At 37.3% G+C, this 13,868-nt stretch overlaps 1 protein-coding gene and 2 long non-coding RNA genes across 4 annotated transcripts in view; 2 read left to right on the plus strand and 1 right to left on the minus strand.

Annotated features, from left to right (window-relative positions):
• On the plus strand, positions 1 to 10,645 carry LOC113685938 (uncharacterized). The gene is made up of 4 exons (XR_003447603.2): positions 1 to 125; positions 9,078 to 9,129; positions 9,634 to 9,737; positions 10,507 to 10,645. It is a non-coding gene; the product is annotated as an uncharacterized LOC113685938 (long non-coding RNA).
• The window catches only part of LOC113685923 (salivary peroxidase/catechol oxidase), a 9,647-nt gene continuing 2,519 nt past the window's right edge, over positions 6,741 to 13,868 (minus strand). Inside the window, exons 3-8 of one of the 2 annotated variants that reach the window (XM_027203510.2) lie at positions 13,020 to 13,605; positions 10,474 to 10,717; positions 9,763 to 9,944; positions 8,815 to 9,098; positions 7,899 to 8,458; positions 6,741 to 7,552 (exon numbers count right to left, since the gene is read on the minus strand). In XM_027203510.2, coding sequence (XP_027059311.2) covers positions 7,458 to 7,552; positions 7,899 to 8,458; positions 8,815 to 9,098; positions 9,763 to 9,944; positions 10,474 to 10,717; positions 13,020 to 13,605 — 1,951 coding nt within the window. In that variant the 3' untranslated portion in view covers positions 6,741 to 7,457. The remainder of the gene's footprint in view (positions 7,553 to 7,898; positions 8,459 to 8,814; positions 9,099 to 9,762; positions 9,945 to 10,473; positions 10,718 to 13,019; positions 13,606 to 13,868) is intronic. The other variant, XM_089190084.1, reaches the window with a different exon arrangement.
• The window catches only part of LOC149036113 (uncharacterized), a 20,126-nt gene continuing 17,246 nt past the window's right edge, over positions 10,989 to 13,868 (plus strand). Inside the window, exons 1-2 of the long non-coding RNA XR_016181858.1 lie at positions 10,989 to 11,431; positions 12,391 to 12,563. This is a non-coding gene — a long non-coding RNA (uncharacterized LOC149036113). The remainder of the gene's footprint in view (positions 11,432 to 12,390; positions 12,564 to 13,868) is intronic.

Below are 13,868 nucleotides of genomic sequence, written 5' to 3' on the forward strand. Positions count from 1 at the left end.
ATTACAGTGGTCGGATTATGCTTTGAAAAGCCACGTTTAAGCCACGGTCACCCCGTGACTGGAACATGGAATGTGCTTAGCCGGCAAATTTACAAAACACAGATTTCATTAGGATTAGAGAGATGGTAAGTTTTGAGCTCGGTAAAGAAATAGAGAGAGATGTGTTTCGTCTTGTCACTAGCGTGGGACAAAGAAAAAATTCTGAGTTCCCATGAGGAATCGAACCTCCGATGCTCTACCACTGAGACTCTTCGTTGAGCGAGCTCTATTACGAAGTTCATGTGACACGCGTCTTGCATACTGCTAGGATCAGCAATGTCGATAGCGTCATATTTGTAAATAGAATAAGACAGATGGTAAGGTTTGAGCTCGGTAAAGAAATAGAGAATGGTTTCATTGTTTGTATCTCAGATAATATTCAAATAACCTTCGTCATAGACTAGTATCACGAGTTATATAGGGATTGGGTTTGACACGGAAAAAACGTCCGCAAAAAAAAAATCGAATGAATATCAAACAGCCCGGGACTAAAAATTCTTCATGTTCAAAGTCATCTCGGGCAACCATTAGTTCAAAACATTACTAAATGATTAAAAATGACACCATAGCTTTTAATCTGCTAAGGTTGTTATAAGACTTAACGTAACCTTTGAAGACTTCAAGGTTCATTTCATTCACACTGTTTTGCGTCCTAGGTGATATTGGTTGCTTTTAATATTTATTTCTTTTTTGGGAAGGGATGCGATTCAAAGGAAAGGAAGATTATTTCATAACAAAATAAACTCATAAAAAATATTGTTTTCCGAAGTTTTTACCGCTTGCACTTGAACCGCTAGAAAGTTCCCTCTTCGGCTTCGGATAAATCATTGACTACTTTAATGAAAAAACGTACGTGATGAGATGACATATAAAAAGGAAGAACTTGCAACATAATTAAGGTAACTCACAAAAATGGAAAAGTCACGATATCTTCCGCAGACGAAAAGGTGCATCACGAAATGACTTTAGAAGGTGTTGCACTTTGTCTTCGACTTTGTCCTCGACCAATACTGGTAATATGGGTGTTTCTTAATTGAGTTATTTGTTTGTCGCTTTACGTCATCTTGATAACAATGGCTGCTAGAATTTTCCATCTGTTAGTTAGGTTCGACAAATTATAACTTGTTGGACGAAGCTAACACGAAACCCACTTTTCTCTCCATGGTCTCACGAATCTGGTATGGAAACGATTTTTTACTCCTTATTTCCACCAACAGCCACATAAATTACAGCTTTTATATACTGGGAAATAAAATTCGAATGCAGTGTCGAAAAAATCTGCATTTCCTGTGAAGGGTCGCGCTAACCTCTAAACCAATCTAACGCAAAACTGAAATCATTCTTGACTTGGTTACTCGCGCTTTTCAGCGCTTCAGGAGGTTGCGTGTTTTTGCTTTAATCGTTTAGTGTCTTCGTGTATTATTTCCTTTGTTTTACTTGACTATTGTATTTACTTTCAGCTGGTTTTTAATTCACGACACGATAGACCTTGATTCACGTGAAAACATCACTCGCGGAGAAAAAAAAAACATTGCACAAAATTCCTCTGTATTAAGCTCATATAGAAACTCGCTGACAATAGACAGAGCGTAAGGGTACATGGATTAATTCTTTATGATTTTGTCGGTCATTTTGGGCAAAAAGTACCGCATCTCCTAAGATTTAGGAGAAATCACTTTAAATTTCTCCATTTAAAAGAAGTTGGCTTCTATAAAATAACGCGTTTTTTGATAATAAGAATGGTAATGGTAATAATTGTGATAGAAAAATTATATTAATACTTAATTCTCATGGCGCAATCTCCAATAATATCTAATCGTACTTTACTATTTATGGCAAATAAATCCAATAAAACAAAATAACATTAAGAAAAACTGCATTTACAGGCTTAGCGAGAATGTCTTTTAAACGAAATGTCTAAATGAAGCAAATATAATTATCATGTAAAAGCTTTCTTTAAAAAAGAAAAAAAGAAAAGTTAATGAGAAATGAACATTTATATCAATCTTAAACAAACTAGTACTGTGTTAGAAGTAAAAAATAATTGTTTATGACAAGGCTTGATCCTTTTTCATATTCTTCGTTAGACCACCTTTCCCAAAAAAGAGTTTTTTTCCCTGGACCAGCTTAAACAAAATGTTTTGTAATGCGATTACCGATTCTAGACTCTTTCTGATATATGTTATGACCCTGGCAAGTATAACGATAATAAAAATAATAATGATGATGATGATTATAATAATAATAATAGGGATAATGATAATAATATAAGGAAGTGATGAGAAAATTATGATGATAATAATATTTAGGCTCAAGCACAATTTTTCAAAATGTCCTCTTCACAATCTGTTTATGGAAATTTACAGGTTCATGTTGGTGAAACACATCCTGATACTCTTTACTTTGGGCCAAAAGTCGAGGCCATGAAATACGCCTGCGATTTTGTCAGCTTAGAAAAATTTTGTAAAAGTGATAATATTTGTGAGACCTATGTTTCAAAAAGATAGATTGTTGAGCTGAAGATTGAAGAGAGAGAGATTATGGATTTTTCTTGTCACAAAAAAGGAGATTACTACAGATCTAGATAAACAATTACATGAACGAGTATAAGGAAGGAAACTGATACCCTGCGAACCATCTATGACGAACAAAATTTATCTGTTATAACCACTAAATAGAGAGCAGGTAATTTAATGAAATGCGACCGGCTAACTTCTCTATTGATAGGAAGGCATCAGCCACAACCCCAACAATATTAAGGGATAATCTTAGGCATAGAAAAGCTTTTTGTAAGGCCTACTTCTCCATATTGGTTGAAGCCAAACCAACACGCTGTTTGTCTTGCACATGTAGGTGTCATCTATCTCTATGCTGTATCCCATCAGAAGTTCTAATGATAAATAGCACAGATTATTTGAAGGTATTCAGTGCTACGCCAATTGATGCAGAAGGACACTTTACTCGTATGCGACCAAAGAAGGCTCGTGAAATGAATTTACAACAACTTTTAACTTTCAACTTTCAACTTTATTCAGCTTTTCAATCGGCCACCTCTTGGCAAGATTATAATAGTTGGGAGGATGAAGGTCATTTTGTTTATTGGCGAGTAAGTATGCAAGTGAGTAGCATACTCTGATGCAATTCATATTATTAGGACACTTTTGATAGTAGGTTCCGTGTTAATTTCTAGGGCTACAAAGCACGCAAAATGCGCAAAACATTTCCGTCATCTCGGCACACTTAGTGCAAACTCATCATTCTTTGATGCCGTCATCGCTTGCGCGGCTCTTATTTTAAATCCCCAGATGAAGATATGACATATGCAAAACTGTTGTTCTTGATTTTCTTCAGAAGCAAACCACTAATATTCGAATCTTCCCTTTCATTATTCTATGATTTTCGGTTCTTTTTTCAAAGACTGAAAAATCGATGAAAATTTTTATTTCATGTAGCCTAAATGTTTTTGGCAGTTTTCGGCTACGCCTTCACGGATCGATTCATAACAATAACGCTTATTCGAAGCAGAAAATTCGAGCCCTTGTAAATCAAGAGTAACTGAAACACACTAAGACAGTTTTGGATTTCTTCAGAGTCACTGTAATTCAACTTCCTGAACTCTTCGATTTTGTGAAGTCGTGCCACTCTTAAAAGCTGAACACGTATTTATTTACCACTCGCGGAACATGTTACCACATATTTTAACATGCGTACAGCTGCGCACTTCTTTGTCTGTTTTTTTTTTCCAAGGGAGGAGTAGGAGGGGTCACGAAGGACCAACGTAAATAGAGCACAACAAGAAAAATCGCATATCATCTCTCAGTGAGCTTATTCCATCATTATTGAAGCACGAGGAAACAAAATGGCTCCATAGGACTCTGTTAATAATAATTCAGTCATCTTTGCAATATTTTTTGCCACGTCTATGGTCGAACTAATGTTTATCACGCATGCATTTCGAAATCAATTAATGAGGTGAAACTTAAACCACAAAGACGTATTGGTCAGGAAGCTTTGTGATCCACTGTATTTATTACATCTTAAGGAAGCCAGTGCTTAAGTCTGAGTAACTTGCTCTCAGGCGTTCTTCGTTAAGGAAAGTTGAGAACGTCAGAACAGTTCTAGATTCGGCCGTGAGAATTATTTAATTATTTGTTCACTGTTTTCTGACCGACCTGCTCGCCGATGCAATCAAGTTTGAGTATGACGTTTACTGAATTGAGAAACTGCTCCAATGCAGCATAATCTTGCACTCTTTACCTCTTGATAATCTTAAAATCAAAATTATAGAATTGAATAACAAATCTGCTAAAGCGAATAGATAATGGGTACACCGTGATGTACAAAGATGCAGACGGCATTAAGGTCGCTTTTTCCTGTTTGGCTTAAACATCACCACAACTTCGGCTCTTTTAGAATTGATTATAAAGTACAGATGTCTGATATCAAGAATTACATCAGTGAAAGTTCCGCAAAACATCAATTTGCAGCGATAATCTTTAAATCAAACCAACAGAAATGAATAACAAATCTGCTAATCCGAGTACATAAAGGACTACTATTTTCACTGTGGTGTACAAACTGATGGATGCTGACGGCATTAAGTTAACGTTCGCTTTTTCCTGTTTACCTTGAGCACCACCATAACGTCGGCTCTTTTAGAATTGATAATAAAGTACAGTTGTCTGATATCAAGATTGAAATCAGTGAAAGTTCAGCAAAACATCAATACGCGGCGGTAGATGATTGAAAAAATGAGAATACAAACAAACAATCCTAACAAATGGGAGCAGGCTAGAATTCGAAAGCAATGATCTCAACAAGCTAAAATTTTAATCCATATTACACAAGTTCTTCCATCTGAAATTCACGTGACTTCTTCGTAAAGCGCATTTCATACAAACGGTACAAATTTTAATTATGAGTAATAACAATTTCACCTTGATAATAAAACACGCTTTGGGAGTCCTGAATTTATTTTTAGAGGATTGTTCAAACGTTGCCCTAGTTTTCGAGAAAGAGAAAACATTGCAACCAAGGAAAAACTTAGCCTTCTCATACGGTCTACTGCTTCTTTTCGGCACGTGCGTCGGTTTTTACGGTTATGATTTCTCTCCCACAAGTTCAAATTAAAGGATGGAAACTTCCGCTGACTCATTGCATAAGTAAGCAGGATTTCTGTTATAGTTCACTGCGGGAGAGACAACTTTAAGAGTTGCTTTTATCCATCCGCACTTTAATACTATTTCACTCAGAGAAAATAATCCGTATTGTCTATCATACAATTAATAATAACATCTTAAAGCTGCCAAAGACCAACGTGTTGGGGTACCTGGCACCGATTATGGAACCTTGATAACGGACAAAATTAGATCGGTGCTATCTTTTAAGGTGTTTAAAACAGCGTAAGAAAATTAGACTTTCTAGGTCTATCTTATTCGTATTTTCTTTTTTTTTATTATTTTAAGGTGACATTTAGATTTTTAAGTCGTGTTGATATTTCTTGTAACGAAATTTTTTATGGAAATTTTATTACTCAACCGAAACAAATTTTATCATTAAGTTTCATTTACTCATTCTATTTATTTCATTTGAATTAGTCTTCTGTGTAATACCTGCAAACTAACACGTCTTCAGAAAATCGAATTGGTCAGGAAGTTGAGTTAAAGTGACTCTGCGGAAATCCGAAAGTACCTTCGTGTGTTTCAGCCCACGCCTGATTTACAAGGGTTTTTCATCATGGCTAAGTGTATTTTCACGATAACCCACTATGTATCTTAAAAGTCTTGAGGTCCACTGTTTCTTTCAGTTTCAATCGCCGCGGCTTTTGCGATTGTAATTTTCCTTTCGTAAGTTTGAGGTAATTTATGTAAACTTCCGCTGACTCACTGCATAAGTATCATTGTGGCAGAGATATTTTAAGTATTAAAGGTATGCATTGTTGAGGTTCCTGTCAACAGCTGGGGTCAAAGTCACTGAGGCCATGAGGCATCGATTAAACTGTTGAAGTTACCCCTTACACAGACTGAATTTTAAATTGCTAATTTTTTACACCTCCAAATTCACTTATTTTTCTCTAGTTGATTACAGCTGAGGGATTGGGAAAGACAAAAATTAATGTGAACGCACTGTAGAGACCTTACACTAGATTGTTTCAAGGTAGATCAGGAAAAAAAGCATACGCGATTCTTAGGATTCTAGATCATATTTCATTAGCACTGGCTGACCTAAGCTCAGCTAATTCCACAAGTCTTGTTCATCGTTTTTACGGCTTCTTTTTCAGCGCATTTTATCGTGATTTTTGTGTCATGTATAGGTGATGATATGATATGCCTCAGTGTAAAAACAACGATCGATATCCGCCAGACTGACTCTTAAGTCCATATCAACACTGAGGGAGAGCAGTGTTGAGCTCAGTGATTGGAAAAAGTCCTAACGAAAAGAGACCTTTTTATTTTTAAGAATGAGAGGTGAAATTTTTAGAGATACGACCAAAATATTTTGACCTTGTATCTACTTTACAAAGCACGCACGGTCAGGTTCTGTTTTGACTCGTCAAGCGCTCTCCTAGAACTGCACCGGTGCGTAATGTAAAATACTAATTATGATGCCACAAACAAAGATATCTGGCATTCGTTGTAAATGCTCCAAAAGACCTTACACAGTTCAAAAACCTCATCAAAAAAAATCCAACAGACACGTACTAAAGTCAATAAAAGCCCTTGCATGAGCTTACATTTTGTTTTATTTTCATCTGGTGTACATGATATCAAAAAGGGCATTGGAAAAGGACACGTAGATTTCTGCTATTCATCTTTTTCTCGTTAACTTACGTTTTCCATTTCATCCCTGCACCGGCATCAATTGTTGTCGATGGTTATTTTATCATGAGCTATTTTAAAACTTTTTGAATTACAAGTGGTTTGAACGGTGATGCAAGTATCTTCAATTTAATTTTCCCTTCCCACGTATCATGATGGTTTGTATCAAAATAGATCATTGTAGTCCAGAAGAATAGACCGTGATAGGCAATATATACCTGTGGTTGTATCAATCAGAAATGTACATTTCTAGTACGCAGTTTGTTATAAAGTTGTAAAGAGGAATCTTGAAAAACTGGAAAAAACCGAATTGGAAGACCTGTCCATAAGAGTATATAGTAATTTAGTGTTAACAACTGAATTGAAAATGTTAATTGACCACCGTAAGGAGTTTAAAGTCTGACGTTTCGAGCGTTAGCCCTTTCGTCATGGCGATGGACGACAGCTAACGCTCGAAGTGTCAGCCTTTAAACTCTTTACGATGACCAATTTACATTTTCAACTTAGTTGTGCACACTAAATTACCTGTTATACTCTCCCATCGACGCAGCACCACAGTTTCTTCAGAAACTTATCCCCTTTCTTCATAAGAGAATATAGTTATACAGATGTAGAGGCGTCAGAAAACTTTACATCCTGAGGGATAACATCCTTAGCGACAGTCTCATATTGGCAAGATTCGTTGTGGCCTGGTTCTATTGGTTTAAAAAGACAAAAAAAAGAAATTAAAAAGATGAACTCTATAGCTGGTTGGACTGACTTTGGGGTTTTTAAGGAAGTTAAAGAAAAGTCAAGCAAAAATAAATTTGATTTATTTGAGATGTGAGTTTTCTTCTTCCCCTCTGCTCAAATAAAAGTTTAATATGGCCCAATCCTTTTCCTCTCCAAGGTAAAGGGAGGCGGGGGATTGAAGTAAACTATCCTAATTTAATTTCATTTGATTTACGTAATTAAATGCTGTCTTAGAAACTATATTTATCCCAAGAAACGCCGCGATGTTTGGCTGTGTATTCCGTAAACCACTGTAATTATATGGCTTACCTTCCATCCATTCATTTAAGTTGACAACTCTTAAGTCATCACAATACGTCAGGTTATTGGACCCACTCCTCTCGCGGAAAACATTTGGGGTAATTTTCAGAATTCCATCCGAGTTGTCGCACAGAACTCGAGCTAGAGTTGCATTTCTTATTGCATTCAGCTGACCTGTGGTAAATCCAGTGTAGGAATCGTTCCTCTCGTACCAAAACCGGTCTCCAACGCGAAGATTTTCAAATCCTCTGGTGAGAATACAAGAGAAAGTTCCACCTAGTATGCTTCCTGGTAAAGGGGCCTCACTTACTCCCCCTACATACAAGTCTATGTCGTCTACGTTATCATTGTATGCCATTCGTAGTCGTTCCCTCTGTGTCGCGTTTATGTTCGTGAGATCGTCAATGGACGCGGCACGCACCAGACCACACATACCCCTGAACTGATTGTATGGGGGTAAACCGTGATCACGGCCACGTTGGATGTTTATGGCGGCGAGATCGCCCACGATACCTTCAAATGTTGAGCCTTTCATCAAGAGGTTCTCTCGCACGGCTGGTGCAAAAAACCTGAAAGGTATAAATGTTTTAAATATCACTACGCCGTATTCAGATTTCGTCTCTTGTTTATTGGCATCATCTTCGTTTCTCGTTCATTGACATCATCGGTCCCACAGGCCGCCGTGGGTACCATTGGGTTCTTTCGACTGCCACCCTGTTATTTTGTGAACGTTATTATTTTTAGGATTTGAGGTATTCTAGTAATCATTGTCCTCACTATCTTGCGGGTTTCTCTGGGCCTCTGCTTATCTAAGCTATTAATTTATCACTTAATTTATCAAAGGGTCTTATCATGGATTCTCTGATTCTGCCGATAGGAGCTATTCCAGGCATCTCCATAGTAAAAGTAGAAAAGATACACCTACCTATCCACTTTTTGAGACGTTTGAGTCACAAGTCCTAAAAGGATTCCAGTCATACCATTACCACTCTTTGCATACAAAGGTGACGGGTCGAAGAAAGTTTTGGTTGAAATTGACCCACGCTGTCTGAATTGCCTACCAAATTGCCCCAAGTTGTCTTTTATTAAGGTGTGACCGACCCTCAAAGCTGCCGTAGCAAAGGCGTTCGTTATTTCTGGGTTAACTTGCGAGTTATAACCACTAAAAAAAGTGTCTTTTGGTTCTAGTAAGATGTTTTCACTTCTTCGCTGAAATAGAGAAAGAGATAGGGTACATAAGGTACAGTTAAGAAAAGATGTGTTATTGTTTTACTCCCAAGATATGATTATTAATTCTCCCCACTAGCTGCTACACATTTCCTTGTAAATTAGTCACGAGAATTTGGTGTTAGATTTAGATAACAACTTTTACCTGATAAGTTCAGTTGAGCATTCTCATTACAAGTTTAATTTGTCAAGAATAAAGTAAATGATATTATGGGGAGAAGTTTCATGGAGAATTTACATCGCTTCGGGGAGATAAAGTGTTCGTGAAGTTTAAAATGGCGAGGATAACCTTGCACAACCTAGCCGTACCCTCCCCCTCCAAGGTGAAATGGAAGCGAGGGAACGTCTACGAAAATCGTGTTTTATAACCTCACTCTCTTGTAGGAAAATATATAATGACTTTTTATTGGTTAACCCCTTTTGCCGATTCTTTCGTGAATTCTGATTGGCTAGAGTTGGTCGTTTATTTTCAAACTAATGAACAAAGTGGTGAACAGAATGCTTTCCTACTTTTCAGACAACAGCGATCTACGACGAGGTTTTCAAGGCAAGTTTGCGCGACTTTTGGGATAGGGACATTTTAAGAAGAACAGCAGAAAGCTATAGATATGTTTTTCGAAGGTAACGATGTCATTTAGACACTTACCAGATCTTCATTGAAAAAGATAGGGAGCCATTCGTTATATGTTATGTGCTGTAACTTAGCGATCACAATTTTTCGAGCCTCTTGGAATAGCCTCTCATCTTGCCATGATGGATTAAGAACATGAAGATAGTTTGCGATACGATTGTGTTCGCGAGCCCAGATTGTGTGCATGGCCACCAATGCTGTAAACAATTCATGGAGATTTGCCATTTTTTAAAGTAAATATTGGAAAGGCACAGAAAGAAAAGTTAACATTTATGACAAAGAATAGGCTTTCCCAACAATATCGTGTTTTTTGGGAGACAGCAAGTAATCTGTTCAGCTTAGGAACAGTTCATTATTTATCACCTGAGTGGGGTCGGAGGAATTTTATTGTGTCACGATAAAATTAACTTAATTTCCCCTCAAGGCTCTGTTATATCCTTTTGATCCCAGCCTCTTGGCAGTCTGTTTCCTACAGTCCCCAGTTACACTCTGTTTGTGGTGACTGATTCCCCTCCTCTGTTTTCCTGAAAACCATTTCATTACCCAAACCCCCCCCCCCCCTTTGCAAGCTAAAAATATGAACATTTTTCTTCATCTATCATTCAAACAATCATTTACGGGGATATTCTAATGCAAGAGGAAATATGAACACACCTCGTAAAACGTGTAGTACCAATGCCCGCCAACTAGAAAAGCGATATTCGTTAAGAAGGAAATTTACGTTACCTGGGTTTTCATTTACTCTTGCATGGTCGCCAGCCAAGAAACAAGGCTTTTTCGTAGGATTATGAGACCTACAGAATGTCTGCGCCTCAGCTTTTGGTAGGAGAGGAGATTTGGCGGAGCTCAATGGGAATGAAGCAACTCGAAGAAGACCAAGGTTAGCTGTGCGGTCACGAAGGAGATCAGCTTCTCTTCTGTTTGCTCCATATATCTGGGATCCATCAATGAAAGCTGACACCAAATTTACCTGAATATATTTAAAAGATAAGATTATTGAAATTTGGATAAATGTGAAAACATTGGCTCGTTTTCTCTAATATCAACTGTTGCCGTTTACAAATGTAAAGTATGAATTACAGCTAATTGTTAGAACAGTATTTTAGTTTAATGAAAAAATTTTGTTAAAAAGAGGTACCCAAAAAGGCAGGCAAAAATTAAAAATAAAATTTAATAGAATGCGCGAAACTAGCCTTCTATATGTCTACTTTCTACTTATGCGCCACAATAATGTATCCAGCGGTCTTCCACCAAACCGCTACATTCAAAATGGAGGTCGGCGGGATTATGTAACCACAGTAAAACTCAGTTGTGGACAAAGCATTCGAAAGACGCCGAGGAAGAGATCCTTTCGACGAAAATGTCTTTGCAGTAAGCCCGTGAAAGAATTTTTTTAATGGTCTCACTGAGTTGGCCACAAAAGTTGCGAGTTGAAGTTGTTGTTTGTTGTTTCGTAAATTTCGATGTTGGACCCAAAACAGACAAATGGAAAAGTGCAGAATTTCCTTATTATCATACAACTGAGGTCTTAAATGTGGCCCTGTAGTTAAGGGATCCTGATCTGTTAAAAGTCGTATAGTCAAGAGGGGGAAACTTGGAAGTGTTTTTGCTAGCTATGCAGCGCTCACGCAAATATCGCAGTTAGTGAGCAAAGGGACGTAAAGGAAGAACACATGAGATCAAGGTAAGTTTGTTTTAACATTGAAATTTACGAAGTCGGGGATTTTCTGGTAGAAAATTGTATTACTATTCATGGGGAAACTTAACATGATCTTACATCTACAAGGTAAAGGTCCCGGTTGTTCGAAGGGTGAATATTACACCTACCTATCCACTGATGAGAATAAAGAAATTATCAATTTGGGGATAATTAGTTGTTCCAATGCTAAATTCTCTGAACTAACATTATAAGGATTGTATGGTTAACAGTAAGGAGAATGACAAATTTGATCTGGGAGTTAAAGGGTTAAACAACTGGACCCAGGACTTTAAATATCTTCATGCTGCCTCTAAAACACTTCAGATAGTGATGATAATACATCACACAAATAAATTCATGACTGGCTTTAAATGTTTCTGCTTGGCTAGCTCAGTGTTGATCAGGATCTATTGTTGTTTGCCTTCCACTGAGAAGCCAAGGAGAAACAGAACCGCTCCTTTTTCCACTTGAATTACAGATGAGGAACTGTTTTGACAAATGAGGCAAATGTTCCAGAAAACAATAAATACAGAAATTGCAACTGGATTGTGGTGTACAATTGTTTAATGTTATAATGAGATGTAATGTGAAATAAAGTTAACTGAATTTAGTTGAAAACAGGGACTATAAAGTTATGGGCATCCAAAGGAATTTAGTCTTTACAATTTTATGCATGGAGTTTTTCATTAGTGGGTGAAAATTAAAGCTCAGCACTTGACAATTTTGACAAGAGAGGGAAATCAATGTTTGCATAAAAATGCAACTTTGGCAAAGAACTTTAGCAGCAATGTTAACAACTGTAGCAGTGAGAAAAAAAACTTGGAGATCATTGGGTACATGTAGTTACTACTTGCAACCCTATACTTGAGCTTCAGTCCAAAAATCTAACATAAAAACAATTTTTTCATGTTTAAGTCAGAATTTACTTCTTTCATCTTAATCAGACTTTGGTGAGTTACTTGTAGTCTGAACCTCAGCTGTCATTCAGCAGATGCATGCTCATGGAATCTGAATGAACTCACACTGGGTCAGAACAAGTTCAGGCGACATAATGGACAACATAATGCTTGGTCTTCTTAGATCATAGATGATGGTCTTCATCACAGAGGAAGATTAGGTATGTTCTTATCCTTAAGCTACATGTATTTATTTGTCAAATTTAGTAATTTTGCTAAAAGTCCATGAATTTAGCTGACAAGAAAATAAACTTATTCTTGTTAAGTATAATATTGTTTAAAAATGAACTAACATGCCATGATTATCAACAACAAAAAACAACAATAAAAACAAGAATGTAATCAAGAGAGTAGCAAAGGGCAATTTACTTCTCGATATGAGATTGATGGCTCATGTTTCTTTCACTGTTTCAGCCTTTTGAGCCGATTTTTCTTTTCATTTTATCTCATTATGTTTACTTATTGTCAGAGCTTAACATGTTTGATAGTATTAGGAAACAAGAATTATTTTGTTTATTGCTATTGGGGAACCACCATCTCGACCTTCTTTTTAAAGTGGTACGTATTTTAAACTTTCAAATGCAATGAAATGGGACTCGAGTTTGTCCATCACTAACCTGTTCGCCGTCTTGTATGGCTGACCGACGCAGTGGAATGCAAACTGCACTTCGGTTATCTTTCAATTCATTCCCCTTAAGTATGTCGATGCCGATGCATCCGTCGTCGTGTCCCCTGCAAGGGAGGCTGTTATTTCCACAATCAGCTGTGTTGTTTTCTTGGGTTAAAGTGATGTCATGATCTAAGAACTGGCCCCACGTCATTGTTACGTGAGTGAAATTCGGTGTCATGTTGTCGTCGTTGCCTGTCGAGCTGACGAACACAATCGTGCTGATGTTCCTTGCGTTCGGAAGTGACTCGTTGTTCGATCCGAGTGTTCGAGGTGCATACGTGCCGTCTTCGTAAGCTGGCGATAAAAGGCGGGCAAACGGTCTGAGGGCACTGCCTTTTGTAATGTTACACAAGTTATTGCACGAGCCGTCATACGTTCGGTAACGACGTCTGAAGCAGATTAACTGAACGGCCAAGGGCACTGGCTCACACTTTTCTGTCAGTATCGATTGGAGGACATCACGCGTGAAGAAATTTCCAACAGATAAAGGGATCTTCCACATTACCATCAGCAAGATAAAACATAGCAGAGACCTGTGTCAAGTTTTTTAAATCAGTGCAAATTCAAAATTTTTCTATGTATAATTACGTTAGGATGAGCACAATCGCTTAAATATTTTAGACCACTTGCATTATTTCTCTTAAATGGTTTTTAACTCTCGCCTGACTTTCCCATCGACTCAATACGAGGTTTATTTTTAAGACAATGGGCACCATTTATATTCAAGACATAACTCCCTAAAAGTTAGCCAGAGAAATCCTTTTGTTCAAAATAAGTACTCTTGGCTAATCATAAG

This window comes from Pocillopora damicornis, chromosome 12, assembly GCF_964200805.1.
Source record: "Pocillopora damicornis chromosome 12, jaPocDami1.2, whole genome shotgun sequence".
Classification (NCBI taxonomy): Eukaryota; Metazoa; Cnidaria; class Anthozoa; order Scleractinia; family Pocilloporidae; genus Pocillopora; species Pocillopora damicornis.